This window comes from Cetorhinus maximus, chromosome 20 (genome assembly GCF_964194155.1).
Source record: "Cetorhinus maximus chromosome 20, sCetMax3.hap1.1, whole genome shotgun sequence".
Taxonomy (NCBI): domain Eukaryota; kingdom Metazoa; phylum Chordata; class Chondrichthyes; order Lamniformes; family Cetorhinidae; genus Cetorhinus; species Cetorhinus maximus.
The window spans coordinates 21,472,838-21,491,133 of NC_135898.1; the positions used below are offsets into that span (position 1 = coordinate 21,472,838).

The 18,296-nt window shown below is 47.3% G+C and overlaps 1 protein-coding gene across 1 annotated transcript in view; it reads right to left on the reverse strand.

Annotated features, from left to right (window-relative positions):
* The window catches only part of LOC144694755 (myoferlin-like), a 143,929-nt gene that overhangs the window by 33,217 nt on the left and 92,416 nt on the right, over positions 1 to 18,296 (reverse strand). Inside the window, exons 27-34 of the mRNA XM_078565328.1 lie at positions 17,798 to 17,979; positions 11,942 to 12,100; positions 10,356 to 10,457; positions 9,949 to 10,110; positions 7,751 to 7,904; positions 4,217 to 4,269; positions 3,053 to 3,109; positions 1,838 to 1,933 (exon numbers count right to left, since the gene is read on the reverse strand). Of these exons, the coding sequence (XP_078421454.1) occupies positions 1,838 to 1,933; positions 3,053 to 3,109; positions 4,217 to 4,269; positions 7,751 to 7,904; positions 9,949 to 10,110; positions 10,356 to 10,457; positions 11,942 to 12,100; positions 17,798 to 17,979 (965 nt within the window). The remainder of the gene's footprint in view (positions 1 to 1,837; positions 1,934 to 3,052; positions 3,110 to 4,216; positions 4,270 to 7,750; positions 7,905 to 9,948; positions 10,111 to 10,355; positions 10,458 to 11,941; positions 12,101 to 17,797; positions 17,980 to 18,296) is intronic.

Below are 18,296 nucleotides of genomic sequence, written 5' to 3' on the forward strand. Positions count from 1 at the left end.
ACTCACTCACAAAGGGAGGGGTTTCTGTGTGCATACAGCAACTAGAAAGTCTCAGGAGAATACCAGGCACCACTATAGCGCACATGGGGAAAATTTTATCATTCTATGGGTCTTGCAGATCAGTAACTGATTGGCATTGATGCAGCATTATAAGCACCCCAATGAATCATAGAATGGATACAGCACAGAAAGAGGCCGTTCAGCCCATCATGTCATGCCGGCCCTCCATAAGAGCAACTGACCTAGTCCCACTTCCCTGCCTTCCCCCTGCATCCCTGCAAATCTTTCCTCTTCAGATAATGGTCTAATTCTCTTTTGAAAACCGCGATTGAACCTGCCTCCACCACACTCTCAGGTAGCGCATTCCAGATCCTAACCACTCGCTGCATAAAAAGGTTTTTCCTCATGTCACATTGCTTCTTTTGCCAATCATCTTAAATCTGTGTCCTCTGGTTCTCGATCCTTCCGCCAATGGGAACATTCTGTCCAGACCCCCCGTGATTTTGAACACCTCTATCAAATCTCCTCTTATTCTTCTCTTCTCTAAAGAGAACAATCCCAACTTCTCCAATCTATCTACATAACTGAAATCCCTCATCTCAGGGACCATTCTTGTGAATCTTTTCTGAACCCTCTCTAGTGCCTTAACATCCTTCCTAAAGCGTGCTGCCCAGAACTGGACACAATACTCCAGTTGAGGCCGAACCTGTTTTATACAGGGTTTATCAATGCTCACAAGGGTTGATGTTAAAAACTGATAGGCCTATAAAAACTGAAAACTAAGAGTTACTGAGGCAAAAAAAAAGAGTTCGATATTTCTCACCTTCAGCAGGTCGTCCCTCCACCCATCCCTCTCTCCAGACACCCTTGAGTCCCATGTATGGTCATTTTTCTATCAGTACAGGAGCTGGTACCTGAAATGATTCTGTTAAATCTCATTGTCATTTACTGAGCTAGGCTGGGGAAAGACATGGAGGGATTTGAAATCAAGTATAAGGATTTCAAAAATCAAAGCATTGCTGGATCAGGAGCCAATCTTGATGTTCAATGGCATTACCACCACTGAATCCCCCACTATCAACATCCTGGGGGTTACCATTGACCAGAAACTGAACTGGACTAGCCATATAATAGCCATATGTGGCTACAAGAGCAGGTCAGAGGCTAAGAATAGTGCGACAAGTAACCCACCTCCTGACTCTTCAAAGCCTGTCCACCATCTACAAGGCACAAGTCAGGAGTGTGATGGAATACTCTCCGCTTGCCTGGATGAGTGCAGCTCCCACAACACTCAAGAAGCTTGACACCGTCCAGGACAAGGCAGCCCGTTTAATTGGCACCCCATCCACAAACATTCACTCCCTCCATCACCGACGCACAGTAAGTGTACCATCTACAATTCACCAAGGCTCCTTCAACAGCACCTTCCAAACCCACGACCACTTCCAGCTAGAAGGACAAGGGCAGCAGATGGATGGGAGCACCATCACCTACAAGTTCCCCTCCAAGTCACTCACCATCCTGACTTGGAAATATATCGCCGTTCCTTCACTGTTGCTGGGTCAAAATCCTGGAACTCCCTCCCTAACAGCACTGTGGGTGTACCTACGCCACATGGACTGCAGCGGTTCAAGAAGGCAACTCACCACCACCTTCTCAAGGGCAACTAGGGATGGGCAATAAATGTTGGCCCAGGCATGGAAGCCCACATCCCATGAATTAATTTTTTAAAAATCTAAGTCAGCAGACAAGGCCAAGGGGCTGTGTTTGGGCCAGGCCATTGTAATGTCTAATAGTCAGAGGAATAGGGTGGCCCAGAGATGAAGAAGCCCCTTACCTTTATCGTGTCGTACCCCTGCAACAGGTAATCCGTGTAATCATGCTCCCCAGATGAGGCGTAGAACTTACACCACCAATCAATGGCGTTATCTTCCTTGAAGAAAGCAAACAGGAATATATTATCAGTAATGTGTTTGCGGCAAAGATTTTCCAAAGCAGGGTTTGATTATAGAACGAAGTTGTCAGATTCCATTCTCAGAGAATTTCAGAGCACAGGAGGAGACCCTTCGGCCCATCATGCCTGTGCCAGCTCTTTGAGACAGCTCTCCTATTAGTCCCACTCTCCTAGGAGCCCTGCAAAATTTCCCTTTTCAATTATTTCTCCAATTAGCCTTTTGAAAATTAGTACTGAATCTGCTTCCACCACCCTTCAGGCAGTGCATTCCAGATCATAACTCACTGCGTTAAAGAGAATTCACATCCTACTCCTGGCTTTTTTTTGTCAATTATCTTAAATCGGCATCCGCTGGCTATCAACCCTTCTGCCAGTGGAACAGTTTTTCATGACCCACTCGATCAAAATTCCCTCATGATTTTGAGTACTTCTGTCAAATCTCATCTTAATCTGCTCTAAGGAGAACATTTTCAGTATCGCCAGTCTCTCCAAATAAGTCATAAATGCTGGAATGGCAGGTGTTACAGAGGGGAATGGCACAGTTGTAAATGGAACTTACCATGGCTCCTTCGGCAGCACTTTCCAAACACACGACCTCTACCACTTAGAAGGACAAGGGCTGCAGATGTATGGGAACATCACCACCTGCGAGTTCCTCTCCAAGCCACACACCATCCTGACTTGGAATTATTTCACTGCTCATTCACCGTCACTGGATCAAGATCCTGGAGCTCCTTCACTAACAGCACATTCAGCTGTACCTACAGTGGTTCAAGAAGGTGGCTCACATCTTCCCAAGGGAAATTAGGGATGGGCAACAAACGCTAACCTTGCAGCTAACACCAGTTCTATAACATGGTTTCCCAACATAGCTTTGCTACTACGAAAAGAAGGCCAACTTAGTTTGCTTATAGGTGGAGAGTGAGGACTGTTCCCATTTTCTAAGTGCTTTCCAACTCCTAGGAGGGTAGCAGATCTGCAGAGGAGTCTCGAAGTTTGCATATGATCCAGAAATAGCAGGGCAGAAAAATACTTCTACCTGCCCCGAGACAGAGGCAACCAGGACAAGAGTTTACGCATTGCCCCATGCTGACTCACCAGCTGTCCTTCAGTGGCTTCCAGGTCTGACTTCCTTTCATCTTCCGCAGCTGAACTCTAAAGAACAACACGTTTCAACTCATCAGATTTAAAATCATGGCATCCAGTCCATCAAACACTCCCAGGGCAGGTACAGCATGGGGTTAGATACAGAGTAAATTTCCCTCTACAATGTCCCCATCAAATGCTCCGAGGGCAGGTATAGCACGGGGTTAGGTACAGAGTAAAGCTCCCTCTACACTGTCCCCATCAAACACTCCCAGGACAGGTACAGCACGGGGTTAGATACAGAGTAAAGCTCTCTCTCCACTGGCCCATCAAACACTCCCAAGGTAGGTACAGCATGGGGTTAGATACAGAGTAAAGCTCCCTCTACACGATCCCCATCAAAGACTCCCAGGGCAAGTACAGCACGGGGTTAGATACAGAGTAGAGCTCCCTCTACACTGCCCCCATCAAAGACTCCCAGGACAGGTACAGCATATGGTTAGATAAAGTAAAGGTCCCTCTACAATATCCCCATCAAACACTCTCAGGGTAGGTACAGTACGGGGCTAGATACAGATTAAAGCTCCCTCTACACTGTCCCATCAAACACTCCCATGGCAAGTACAGTATGGGTTACATATAGAGTGGAGCTCTCTCTACACTGTCCCCATCAAACACTCCCAGGGCAGGTACATCATGGGCTTAAATACAGAGTAAAGCTACCTCAACACAATGCCCCATCAAACTTTACCAGGCAAGTACAATGTTGGTTAGATACTGAGCAAAGCTCCCTCTACACTTTCCCCATCCAGCATTCCCAGAGCAGGTACAATGTTAATTAATGAGAGTATTACTAATGTTACTTGTTGCAATTTGAATTATCTATCATGGTTTATACATCAAAGAATGTAACATAGGTTAATCCCAAGGACAGCTGAAGCCATTCTGAGAATCCCATTGAATTACACCTGTTCAATCCTGTTCCCTAGATGCTGGCAGGTGGGAACACATTATGGAATATGCGAGATAAGAATGGGGCAGGTTGGGGGTGGCTGGTGGGACTGAAATCACTGCCAAAAATAACTTGGCAGCTATTTCTTGCCTCTCATATCACTGCTGTCTCTCATCATCTATTTTTCTTCACACTTTCCAACAGTTTTGTACAAAATATCTTACCTCAATGTTGGGCGCTTCAACGTTGAAACTCTTGGTAGAAGTCATATTGGCATCTTAGGAAGAGAGCTTTCAATTAAAATGATGCAGAAACTTTGGTTTCATTTAAGTTTGGAGAACAACAAAACCTGGTCCTTAGTTTGAGTGGTCTGCCCCCAGTGGCTCATTGGAGAACTGCGTGGTACTGAGCTTCACCACTGGCCCCTAGTTGACGGGAGGAACTGTTAGCTAAGTTTCTCACCTTTTATATGCTGGTGAGGGTGAGGCCATGTGTGTATGGAGCATCGAGTCTGCAGCACAGAATCAGGCCATGTGGCCCAACTGGTCTATGCTGATGTCTATACTCCCTGGAAGCCTCCTCCCACCCCACTTCATCTCACCCTATCAATAGATCCTTCATTATCTTTGTCTCTCCCAGTTTATCCAGTTTCTCCTTTACCTATTCTATTCACCTCAACATTCCTTGTGGTAGTGAGTTCCACATTCTCACCACTCTCTGGATAAAGATGTTTCTCCTGAATTCTATGTTGGATTTATTAGTAACTATTAACTATTAAAGGGTGACAATTCCCCAGGACCTGATGGCCTACATCCCAGGGTCTTAAAGGAAGTGGCAGCGGAGATAGTGGATGCATTGGCTATAATATTCCAAAATTCCTTGGATTCTGGAAAGGTTCTAGTGGATTGGAAAAATGGTCATATAATGCCTTTATTCAAAAGGGGTGGGGGAAGGCAGAAAGTAGGAAACTATAGGCCAGTTAGTTTAACGTCTGTCGTTAGGAAATTGTTGGAATCCATTATTAAGGAAGTAGTAATGGGGCATTTGGAAGTCAAAATGCAATCAGAGTCAGCATGGTTTTATGAAGAGTAAATCGTGTTTGGCTAATTTGCTAGAGTTTTTGAAGATGTGACAAGCAAAGTGGATAATAGGAATCCTGTAGATGTAGTATATCTGGACTTCCAGAAGGCCTTTGATAAGGTGCCGCACAAAAGATTAATACACCAAGATAAGATCACACGGATTTAGGGGTAGTATATTAGCTTGGATAGAGGATTGGCAAACCAACAGAGAACAGAGAGTCGGGATAAATGGGCCTTTTTCTGGATTGCAAGCTGTAACTAGTCACCACAGGGTTTGGTCCTTGGGCCCCAACTATTTACAATCTATATTAATGACTTGGATTCAGGGATAGGAGGCACTATAGCTAAATTTGCAGAGGACACCAAAATAGTTGGAAAAGTAAGATGTAATGAAGAAATAAGAAATTTACAAATGGGTATGGACAGGTTAGGTGAATGGGCCAAAATTTGGCAGATGGAGTTTAACGTGGATAAGTGTGAGGTTATCCATTTTGGTTGGAAGAATAAAAAGGCGACATTATTTAAATGGAGAGAAACTTCAGAATGCTTCAGTGCAGAAGGATCTGGGTGTCCTCGTGCATGAATCGCTGAAAGCTAGTATGCAGGTACGGCAGGTAATAAGGAAGGCAAATGGAATTTTGGCATTTATTGCTAAAGGAATAGATTATAAAAATAAGGAAGTGTTGTTGCAACTGTACAAGGCATTGGTGAGACCGCACCTGGAGTACTGTGCACAGTTTTGGTCCCCTTACTTGAGGAAGGATGTAGTTGCACTGGAGGTGGTTCAGAGGAGGATCACTAGATTGATTCCAGAGATGCGGGGCTTGTCTTATGAGGAGAGATTGAGCAGTTTAGGCCTATACTTGCTAGAGTTTAGGAGGATAAGAGGAGATCTAATTGAGGTATATAAGACGCTAAAGGGGATAGACAAAGTAGGCGTGGAGCAGATTTTTCCCCTTCTGGGGCATTCTAGAATGAGAGACCATAGTTTTAGGCTAAGGGGTGGTAGACTTAAATCGGAGATGAGGGGGAATTACTTTTCTCAAAGGGTCGTGAATCTGTGGAATTCACTACCTCAGAGTGCAGTGGATGCCGGGACGCTGAATAAATTTAAGGAGGAGATAGACAGATTTTTAATAAGTAATGGGTCGAAAGGTTATGGGGAGAGGGCGGGAAATTGGAGTTGAGGCCAAAATGAGATCAGCCATGATCGTAATGAATGGCGGGGCAGGCTCGAGGGGCTGAATTGCCTACTCCTGCTCCTAGTTCTTATGTTCTTATTTGTAGCCCCTAGTTCTAGTCTCCCCCACAAGTGGAAACATGTTCTCTATGTCTACCCTACCAAACCCCTTCATCATTTTAAAGATCTCTCTCAGGTCATCCCTTGGTCTTCTCTTTCCTAGAGAAAAGAGCCCAGCCTGTTCAGCCTTTCCTGATAGTTATAACCTTTCAGTTCTGTAGTGCAGCATATAATACAGTCACACTGTGTAAGACAAGGTATCTCCAAGGTTATTTTGTGGGTTTCGGTCTTGCAGATGCAAAACGCATTCATTCCTCAAAAAGTTTTTTTGCAGGGCAATGGGGAACAGGCAGAGGAGTGGGTCTAAGTGATTTGCTCTTGCAGAATGCTGGCAACCGACATGACAGGCTGAGCGGCCTCTTTCAGTGCTGTAACCATTCTATGATTCTAGTTACGATGCTAAATTCTTTGAAAAGGTTATAAAAAGAAAAGAATACACGCATTTATGAATTGGCTTTCACAACCTCAGGAGCCCTCAAAGTGCTTTACAGCCAATGAAGTACTTTGGAAATATAGTCGCCGTGGTAATGTAGAAAACACAGCAGCTAATGTTCGCACAGCAAGCTCCCACAAACAGCAATGTGATGATGACCAGATAATTCGTCTTTTGTAATGTTGATCAAGGTAGGACACCAGGGATAAATTCCGTGCTCTTCTTCGAAATAGTACCACGGATTCTTTCACACCCACCCAAGGACTAAGTTTAATGTTTCATCCGAAAGATGGCACCTCTGACAGTGCAGCACTCCCTCAGTGCAAAAATCAAAGCTGACACTCTAGTGCAGCTCCCTCTCAGTGCTGCACTGGAGTGTTAATTTGATTTTTGCACTCAAGCCCTGGAATGGGATGAACCAGGAGCCTTGCGATTCAGAGGCAAGAGTGTTACACCCACTGAGTCACAGCTGACTTTCCTTTGAGGACCGTAACCAATCGGAGTCAGTGGCTTGAGATTGACAAGGGGAGGCGGCAAACATTTAGTTTGTATGCAAAAGCCGAAAGCGCTGGAGATACTCATTAGGCCAGGTCTGCAGAGAGAGGAACAGACCTAACGTTTCAGGTCAATGACCTTTCATCAGAACTGGGAAGAGTTAAGAGGTTTAAGTAAGTACAGAGGCAGGAAAAGGGGAAGGGGGTGGAGTAAAGAACAAAAAGGAAGGTCTGTGATAAGGTTTAATACAAAATCAAAATACTGCAGATGCTGGAAATCTGAAATAAAAACAAAAGTGCTGGTCAAGCTCAGCAGTTCTGGCAGCATCTGCGGAGAGAGACAGAGTTAATGTTTCCAGTCAAGTGACCTTTCATCAGAACTCAGAAGGGGCAGGATGTGTGACAGACATAAAGCATAAACGCAAATTTGTTAAGTATCTGCTGGTTACCTTCAGCTTCAGCCAAGCCAGCGAAAGGGTCGCACATGAACTGGCTGAGGGATTTCACCGTCGTCTGCCCCACCACTGGCTTGTATCCGAACGCTCGAAAATCTAGCACCTTCAGCACAATGGGAGGGCTGTAGGAAGCATCTACAGGTAGAAACTGAGGCAAGGTGATGATCATAAATCACAGTATCACATAAAACAACTAATGACAATCACAAGGCAAGCAGGTTCTCTCATTTGTCACCACAGGAACTGTGAGGATGCTTGACTTGAATTCAAGGGGGGACGGTGGTGTAGTGATGTCACTGGACTAATAACCCAGACGCTCAGGGCTAATACACTGGGGACATGGGTTCAAATCCCATCATTGCGGCTGTTGGAATTTAAACTGAATTAATAAAACTCCTGAATTGAAAGCTAGTCTCAGTAACGGTGACTGTAGCTATCATTGATGAAAAATGTCCTTCAGGGAGGGAAATCTGCCATCCTTGCCCAGTCTGGCCTACATGTGACTCCAGACCCTCTGAAATGTGGTTGACTCTTAACTGCCCTCAAAAATGGCTGAGCAAGCCACTCAGTTCAGAGGCAATTAGGGATGGGTGACAAATGCTGGCCTTACTAGCGACACCCACATCCCACAAAAGACTGAAAAAAGGACAGAGAATTAACAACAACACTTGAGAAGCAAAGTTTAGGGATTGGAATAACTGGAAACCTTTTTTTATGTTCTTTTAACTAAGCAGAAAGTTACCTGTCAGTTAATTCTTGTCAAGTCAAGAGCTTACATTCCCATTGTGCCATTAAGCCTAGTTAAACATACTTCCCAGGGGGGCTATCAGGTGAAATTTGACATCAAGCCACATAAGGAAATATTAGGACAGGTGGATCCAACTCAAAAAGGTTGGTTTTAAAGAGCATATTAACAGAAGAGAGAGAGGCTAGAGGTTTAGGGTAGGTATTCCAGAGCTACAGACCCAGGCAATTGAAGGCAGCGTTGCCAAAGGTGGAGCGATTAAAACTCTAATCGATATACAGCCTTTAAGAGTCTCTCCTTCCACCAGCAAGAATACTGGCATGAAGGTGGCTAGATCACCCTGGGTGTTAGCGAGGGGGAATCAGCCAGGGTTCCTGCTCCTGGTCACTGCCCAGTAACTTCTGGGTTAGAGAGAGGGAGAAACTAGCCAGGGTTCCTGCTTCTGATCGCTGTCCCCTGACTCTGGGGTAGAGAGAAAGGAGATTCAGCCAGGGTTCCTGTTCCTGATCCCTGTTCACTGAGCCCTGTGTTAGAAAGAGTTGGGGGAATCAGCCAGGGTTCCTGCTTCTGACCACTGTCCACAGAGCCTTGGGTTAGAGAGAAAGAGTGGGGGAATCATCCAGGTATCCTGCTACTGATCACATCCAGTGACCCCTGGGTTAGGGAGAGGGCAGAATCCAGACAGGGCTGTAGCTCCTAATCATAGTTCAGAGACCCCTGAGTTAGAGAGGGGAAATCAACCAGGGCTCCTGCTCCTGATCACTGCCCACTGACCCCTGGATGAGAGAGAGAAGGAGCAATCAGCCAGGGTTCCTGCTCTTGATCACTGTCCACTGACCCTGGATTAGAGAGAGAAGGAGCAATCAGCCAGGGTTCCCGCTCCTGATCACTGTCCACTGACCCTGGATTAGAGAGAGAAGGAGCAATCAGCCAGGGTTCCCGCTCCTGATCACTGTCCACTGACCCCTGGATTAGAGAGAGAAGGAGCAATCAGCCAGGGTTCCTGCTCCTGATCACTGTCCACTGACCCTGGATTAGAGAGAGAAGGAGCAATCAGCCAGGGTTCCTGCTCCTGATCACTGTCCACAGAACCCTGGATTAGAGAGAGAGAGGGAGGAATCAGCCAGGGTTCCTGCTCCTGATCACTGTGCACTGACCCTTGGATTGGAGAGAGTGGGGGAAATCAGCCATGGTTCCTGCTCCTGATCACTGTCCATTGAACTCATCCCCCCCTGCCCCCAACCACTGCTGGAAAGCCCATGTTAGAGACAGCTGAGGATAAACTTCAGTTCAACATGACACCTCTCGCTGTGAACCAGCTTGTGGTCAGTTGCTCAGATGATGTAGTCTGGAGTATCCATCGTCTATTGCAGCAACTGCAGGGGACAGGGCAAAGACTCCAAATTAGGCGGCTGGGAATATCAGGAGAATTAACATTTGAACCAACCACTGTGATGAAGTAGATGGGGATCAAGAAATTTGGGTTCTTCTTGTAGTTCTTGATGGGTGCTGTTTGGATCATCTCTCCGCTGCACTCCACCACCAGGCTAGGGCTCGTCACCCTCAGCATGTTGTAGTTTTTGATATTTCTCAATCCCCAGGCAAGAATCTGAGAAAGAGATAGACTCGTGTTATACCGGGTGCCTTCCACAAACACTTTGCAGCCAATGAAGTACACGCAGCCACTGTTGCAATGGAGGAAGTGTGACAGCCGAATTGTGCACAGCAAGCTCCCACAAACAGCAATGTGATGGCGACCAGATTTCGTAGCAAAGGGGGGCTCCAGAGGGATTTCTTCAGCTGCGACTGGGAGGGAAGGGTGTGGGAGGAGAATATATACTCGGGATACCTCACCTCAATCGTGGTCATCTGCAGCTGTGGTCTCACTCCCAGTGGCACCATGTACGTTTCAGAATCTTTCATTGGTGGCCGTGGAGGTAAATTCTGATCCTCGTCCTGTGCAATTGCAAACAAAAATGCAACATCATAATCTCACAAGAGCTACCTTTGCAACGTCTAAAACCTTCCCTCCGCTCTTTTGGTTCCTACTAACTGCTGCACTCTGCTCCAGCTTTGCTTGGATCAACTGGTCTCTGAGCATCGGTAACACTATCCTCTCCTAGTGACGTTAAGATGCTTGCCTCCAAACATAACCGGGCCACCCCCTCCAGTTTTCTCCCATCCCTAGTTTGTGGGAATGGCCTCATGTCCTCACCCAGAGGAAACCACGATCCTTTTTCCTGGCGAGAGGCAGAATACTGCAGATGCTGGAAGTCTGAAATAGAAGCAGTAAAGTGCTGGAAACACTCAGTAGGTCAAGCAGCATCGGTGGAGAGAGAAACTAGGTTCATGTTCCGGGTCTGTGACCTTTCAGCAGAGCCGGGATAAAGTTAGAAAGGTTAATAGGTTTTCAGCAAGAGGTTGGTGGGACAAGGACGAAAGGAAGGTCTGTGGTAGAGTGGAAGACAGCAGAGTTAGTCTGCCAGGGCCAAAGGGAATGGGGATGAGGCAAGAAAGGAAACAAAGAAACAAAAGATGTGTGGAGAGCAAGTGCGCTGCTGACAGAAAAAAAAATTGAAACAAGTAAAGGAAAGAAAACAAAATGGAGGCAAGGATTACAGTCTGAAATTATTCACTCAGAGGGTTGCAAGTCTTTGGAATTCTCACCCCCAGAGGGTTGTGGATGCTCCATCGTTGAATACACTTAAGGCTGGGATAGGTAGGTTTTTGGTCTCCCAGGGAATTAACGGATATGGGGAGCGGCTAGGAAAGTGGAGTTGAAGCTCAAGGTCAGCCATGATTGTATTGAATGGCGGAGCAGGCTCGAGGGGCCGAATGGTCAACTCCTGCTCCCATTTCTTATGTTCTCGTCCCGTTCACATTGTTGGTCAGGCTACTCTGCCAGATCACGAACCAGGATGTGACATTGAAAAATACCCATCCTTTCACTTTATTACCTAGAGTCATACAGCACAGAAGGAGGCCATTCAGCCCATTGTGCCTTTGCCAGCTCTCTGAAAGTGCTGTCCAATTAGTCCCACTCCCCGAGCCCTTTCCCCCGTAGCCCAGCAAGCTTTTCTCTTTTAGGTAATTATTCACTTCCCTTTTGAAAGTTAAGACTGAATCTGCTTCCACTGTTCTTTCAGGTAGTGTATTCACTGCATAAAAAAATGTTCTCCCCCCTGATTCTTTTGCCAATAAGAAATATCTTAAATCTTAAAATCGCTGACCTTCCTGCCACTGGAAACAGTTTCTCCTTACTTACTCACTCAAAACCCTTCATAATTCAGAACACCTCTAACCAATCACCTTTTAACGCTGACTGCTGAGGCAAATCCTCGCAGTGCTGGCAAACTCTCCACATAGCTTGAGCAACCTTCAAGCTACCTATCAAGTGAATCAATACATGAATTTCTAACGATGTAAGAAAAATCTATTACTCTCTGTTTCATAAGTAGTTCAAAGGACACCAGAAGCTCGCCACTGAACCGCTGTCCTTGAAAGACCGGATGCCACTGTAGCACGGAGACGTACTGCGTTGTCGAATCCAGCTTCACACTCGGGTAGCACAGGGCAGCACCCATATACTCGTGCTTGCTCTAGGAAAACAGTGGAGAAACATCAGCACATCTCCTCACCGAGAGGCAATCTTCACTTTATTCAAAGCACCAATTATCTCCACGATCTCCTGTGGGCAGCCAGATTGAGTCAAATCATCAGACAGGGGAAAAAACAGAATTACTTGGAAAAACTCAGCAGGTCTGGCAGCATCGTTGGAGAAGAGAAGAGTTGACGTTTCGAGTCCAATGACCCTTCAACAGAACTGAGTGTAGTTAGGAGAGGGGTGAAATATAAGCTGGTTTAGGGTGGGGTGTGGGGTGGGGGGAGAGAAGTTGAGGGTGGGGTGGTTGTAGGGATAAGCAAGCAGTGATAGGAGCAGAGAATCAAAGGATGTCACAGACAAAAGGATCAAAGAGGTGTTGAAGGTGGTGATATTATCTAAGAGAATGTGCTAATTAAGAATGGATGGCAGGACACTCAAGGTACAGCTCTAGTGGGGGTGGGGTGGAAAGATTGACAAGGTATTAGTTGTAGATTTAAAAATAATGGAAATAGGTGGGACAAGAAAAATCTATATAAATTATTGAAAAAAACAAAAGGGAGAGGGAAGAAACGGGGTGGGGATGGGGGGAGGGAGTTTAAGATCTAAAGTTGTTGAATTCAATATTCAGCCCGGAAGACTGTAAAGTGCCTAGTCGGAAGATGAGGTGCTGTTCCTCCAGTTTGCTTTGGGCTTCACTGGAACAATGCAGCAAGCCAAGGACAGACACGTGGGCAAGAGATCAGGGTGGAGTGTTAAAATGGCAAGCGACAGGGAGGTTTGGGTCTTTCTTGCAGACAGACTGCAGGTGTTCTGCAAAGCGGTCGCCCAGTTTGCGTTTGGTCTCTCCAATGTAGAGGAGACCGCATTGGGAGCAACGAATGCAGTAAACTAAGTTAGGGGAAATGCAAGTGAAATGCTGCTTCACTTGAAAGGAGTGTTTGGGCCCTTGGACGGTGAGGAGAGAGGAAGTGAAGGGGCAGGTGTTGCATCTTCTGCGTGGGCATGGGGAGGTGCCATAGGTGGGGGTTGAGAAGTAGGGGGTGATGGAGGAGTGGACCAGGATGTCCCGGAGGGAACGATCCCTACGGAATGCCACCAGGGGGGGTGAAGGGAAGATGTGTTTGGTGGTGGCATCATGCTGGAGTTGGCGGAAATGGCGGAGGATGATCCTTTGAATGCGGAGGCTGGTGGGGTGATAAGTGAGGACAAGGGGGACCCTATCATGTTTCTGGGAGGGAGGAGAAGGCGTGAGAGCGGATGCGCGGGAGATGGGCCGGACACGGTTGAGGGCCCTGTCAACGACCGTGGGTGGAAAACCTCGGTTAAAGAAGAAGGAGGACATGTCAGAGGAACTGTTTTTGAAGGTAGCGTCATCAGAACAGATGCGACGGAGGCGAAGGAACTGAGAGAATGGGATGGAGTCCTTACAGGAAGCGGGGTGTGAGGAGCTGTAGTCGAGGTAGCTGTGGGAGTCGGTAGGCTTGTAATGGATATTGGTGGACAGTCTATCATCAGAAATTGAGACAGAGAGGTCAAGGAAGGGAAGAGAAGTGTCAGAGATGGACCATGTGAAAATGATGGAGGGGTGGAGATTGGAAGCAAAATTAATAAATTTTTCCAGGTCCCGACGAGAGCATGAAGCAGCACCGAAGTAATCATCGATGTACCGGAGAAAGAGTTGTGGGAGGGGGCCGGAGTAGGACTGGAACAAGGAATGTTCCACATACCCCATAAAGGGACAGGCATAGCTAGGGCCCATGCGGGTACCCATAGCCACACCTTTTATTTGGAGGAAGTGAGAGGAGTTAAAGGAGAAATTGTTCAGTGTGAGAACAAGTTCAGCCAGACGGAGGAGAGTAGTGGTGGATGGGGATTGTTCGGGCCTCTGTTCAAGAAGCTAAGGGCCCTCAGACCATCCTGGTGGGGGATGGAGGTGTAGAGGGATTGGACGTCCATGGTGAAGAGGAAGCGGTTGGGTCCAGGGAACTGGAAATTGTTGATGTGACGTAAGGTGTCAGAGGAATCACGGATGTAGATGGGAAGGGACTGGACAAGGGGAGAGAGAAGGGAGTCAAGATAACGAGAAATGAGTTCCGTGGGGCAGGAACAGGCTGACACGATCGGTCTGCCAGGACAGTTCTGTTTGTGGATTTTGGGTAGGAGGTAGAAGTGGGCCGTCCGAGGTTGGGCGACTATCAGGTTGGAAGCTGTGGGAGGAAGATCTCCAGAGGAGATGAGGTCAGTGACAGTCCTGGAAACAATGGCTTGATGTTCAGTGGTGGGGTCATGGTCCAGGGAGAGGTAGGAGGAAGTGTCTGCGAGTTGACGCTCAGCCTCCGCGAGGTAGAGGTCAGTGCGCCAGACAACAACAGCACCACCCTTGTCAGCGGGTTTGATGACAATGTTGGCGTTGGACCTGAGAGAACGGAGTGCAGCAAGCTCAGAGACAGACAGATTAGAATGGGTGAGAGGAGCAGAGAAATTGAGACGGCTAATGTCACGCCGACAGTTCTCAATGAAAAGATCAAGAGAAGGTAAGAAACCAGAGGGAGGGTCCAGGTGGAGGGAGAATATTGGAGGTGGGTAAAAGGATCCGTTGAACGGGGAGAGGACTCCTGCCCAAAGAAGTGAGCATGGAGACGAAGACGGCGGAAGAAGAGTTCAGCATCGTGCCGAGCCAGAAATTCATTGAGATGAGGGCGTAAGGGTATGAAACTAAGTCCTTTGCTGAGCACTGAACGTTCAGCATCGGAGAGGGGAAGGTCAGGGAGTATAGTGAATACTCGGACGGCCCGCTTCTACCTCCTACCCAAAATCCACAAACAGAACTGTCCTGGCAGACCGAGTCCTCTTCACCATGGACGTCCAATCCCTCTACACCTCCATCCCCCACCAGGATGGTCTAAGGGCCCTTAGCTTCTTGAACAGAGGCCCGAACAATCCCCATCCACCACTACTCTCCTCCGTCTGGCTGAACTTGTTCTCACACTGAACAATTTCTCCTTTAACTCCTCTCACTTCCTCCAAATAAAAGGTGTGGCTATGGGTACCCGCATGGGCCCTAGCTATGCCTGTCCCTTTATGGGGTATGTGGAACATTCCTTGTTCCAGTCCTACTCCGGCCCCCTCCCACAACTCTTTCTCCGGTACATCGATGATTACTTCGGTGCTGCTTCATGCTCTCGTCGGGACCTGGAAAAATTTATTAATTTTGCTTCCAATCTCCACCCCTCCATCATTTTCACATGGTCCATCTCTGACACTTCTCTTCCCTTCCTTGACCTCTCTGTCTCAATTTCTGATGATAGACTGTCCACCAATATCCATTACAAGCCTACCGACTCCCACAGCTACCTCGACTACAGCTCCTCACACCCCGCTTCCTGTAAGGACTCCATCCCATTCTCTCAGTTCCTTCGCCTCCGTCGCATCTGTTCTGATGACGCTACCTTCAAAAACAGTTCCTCTGACATGTCCTCCTTCTTCTTTAACCGAGGTTTTCCACCCACGGTCGTTGACAGGGCCCTCAACCGTGTCCGGCCCATCTCCCGCGCATCCGCTCTCACGCCTTCTCCTCCCTCCCAGAAACATGATAGGGTCCCCCTTGTCCTCACTTATCACCCCACCAGCCTCCACATTCAAAGGATCATCCTCCGCCATTTCCGCCAACTCCAGCATGATGCCACCACCAAACACATCTTCCCTTCACCCCCCCTGGTGGCATTCCGTAGGGATCGTTCCCTCCGGGACATCCTGGTCCACTCCTCCATCACCCCCTACTTCTCAACCCCCACCTATGGCACCTCCCCATGCCCACGCAGAAGATGCAACACCTGCCCCTTCACTTCCTCTCTCCTCACCGTCCAAGGGCCCAAACACTCCTTTCAAGTGAAGCAGCATTTCACTTGCATTTCCCCTAACTTAGTTTACTGCATTCGTTGCTCCCAATGCGGTCTCCTCTACATTGGAGAGACCAAATGCAAACTGGGCGACCGCTTTGCAGAACACCTGCGGTCTGTCTGCAAGAAAGACCCAAACCTCCCTGTCGCTTGCCATTTTAACACTCCACCCTGTTCTCTTGCCCATATGTCTGTCCTTGGCTTGCTGCATTGTTCCAGTGAAGCCCAAAGCAAACTGGAGGAACAGCACCTCATCTTCCGACTAGGCACTTTACAGTCTTCCGGGCTGAATATTGAATTCAACAACTTTAGATCTTAAACTCCCTCCCCCCATCCCCACCCCGTTTCTTCCCCCTCCCTTTTGTTTTTTTCAATAATTTATATAGATTTTTCTTGTCCCACCTATTTCCATTATTTTTAAATCTACAACTAATACCTTGTCAATCTTTCCACCCCACCCCCACTAGAGCTGTACCTTGAGTGTCCTGCCATCCATTCTTAATTAGCACATTCTCTTAGATAATATCACCACCTTCAACACCTCTTTGATCCTTTTGTCTGTGACATCTTTTGATTCTCTGCTCCTATCACTGCTTGCTTATCCCTACAACCACCCCACCCTCAACTTCTCTCCCCCCACCCCACACCCCACCCTAAACCAGCTTATATTTCACCTCTCTCCTAACTACACTCAGTCTGTTGAAGGGTCATTGGACTCGAAACGTCAACTCTTCTCTTCTCCAATGATGCTGCCAGACTTGCTGAGTTTTTCCAGGTAATTCTGTTTTTGTTTTTGTTTTGGATTTCCAGCATCCGCAGTAGTTTTTTGTTTTCATCAGACAGGGGATTAGATCAGGATTGGGAGCGGGCAGTAGCATAGTGGTAAAGCTACTGGACGAGTGTCCAGGGGCCTGAACCAATAACGCAGAGACATGAGTTCAAATCTCACCATGGCAACTGAAATAATTTAAATTCAATTAACGAATAAATCTGGAATAAAATACTAGCCTCATTAACAATGATCATGATTGTCATAAAAACCTATTTGGTCCTTCAGGAGAGGAAATCTACCCAGACTGGTCTACTTGTGACTCCAGACCCACATTAATGGGGTTGGCTCTTGACAATGAAATGGCCGAGTGAGCCACTCAATTGTGTCAAACCATTACAGAACAGCAACCGAAGGGACTGCCAGCAGTTCAAGGTGGCAGCTCAACATCACTCACTCAAGGGGCAATTAGGAGTGGGCACTAAATGCCAGCCTTGGCAGCGACGCTCACACCCCATGAACAAATAATGGAAAGAAAATTGCTGTGGCAATGGGTTGGCACAGGCACAATGGGCCAAATGGCCTCTTCGCGTCTGTGGATCGCTCACTTCCACTTTAATCATTGAGACTGAAATTTATAGCCACCAATAATCCATGGCATGCATTCCAGGCTCTGAGATTGGTTTAAATTCCTCTTTAAGGGGACATCAAACAGGAGAATGCCCACTTCCATCAGCAGGGAATGACCTGCAAATGAAATTGCACAGATGTATGACCTTGAAATGCACGAGTGGTGAGAACATGTCAGAAACACATGGTAGAACACATGGTGCAACTTTCCCATTGTTATACAATATTGTATCTGCTGGCTAACTGTGGGTGCCTTCACAGGATATCCTCCCTTATGAATGGGCAGGCCCTCAGTTGCACGTATTGGGACTGGGGAAATAACACCGGGCCACCGAGTAGATGGAATCACGCATAGGATTTTAATTTTCAAAAAAATCTTGGCAAGGAAACGTACAGCACGATTACTGTCGAACAACTCCAGCAAGACAAAAGGCGGTATCTCAACTATTTCCCTGAGGCTGCCATAGATTTCGATCTCCTCAAAAATCAGGGTTTGGTCCCAGGTAGGATTCACAGTCCCTTTGATAACCTCGGTATGCTTGCTCTGGTACAGGAAGGATACCTGGATGTAAGGATCTGAAACAAGAGGAGGAGAATTCCAGTTCAACCCTCAAGGAAGGGTAAGCAAAATTCCGAGACCCACATTAGGGATAAGGTAAGTGTTCTCTCCCCTCTCCATGCCCCTGGCCCTCATTTGGATGTTTGCGGTGCCAATGGTTCCTCGCTGTCCAATGCGCCACTGGGGCAGAAACCTGGAAATTCATCCCTGTTTGGCTGCGGGAGGTATCACAGAATCAAATCCAGTCTGCACCCAGAATGGTGTGCTAATGCCACCCCCTCCTGGTGCCTCCAAGGGCGAGAACCGTGGCTGATTTTAGCGTCCCCGGCATATC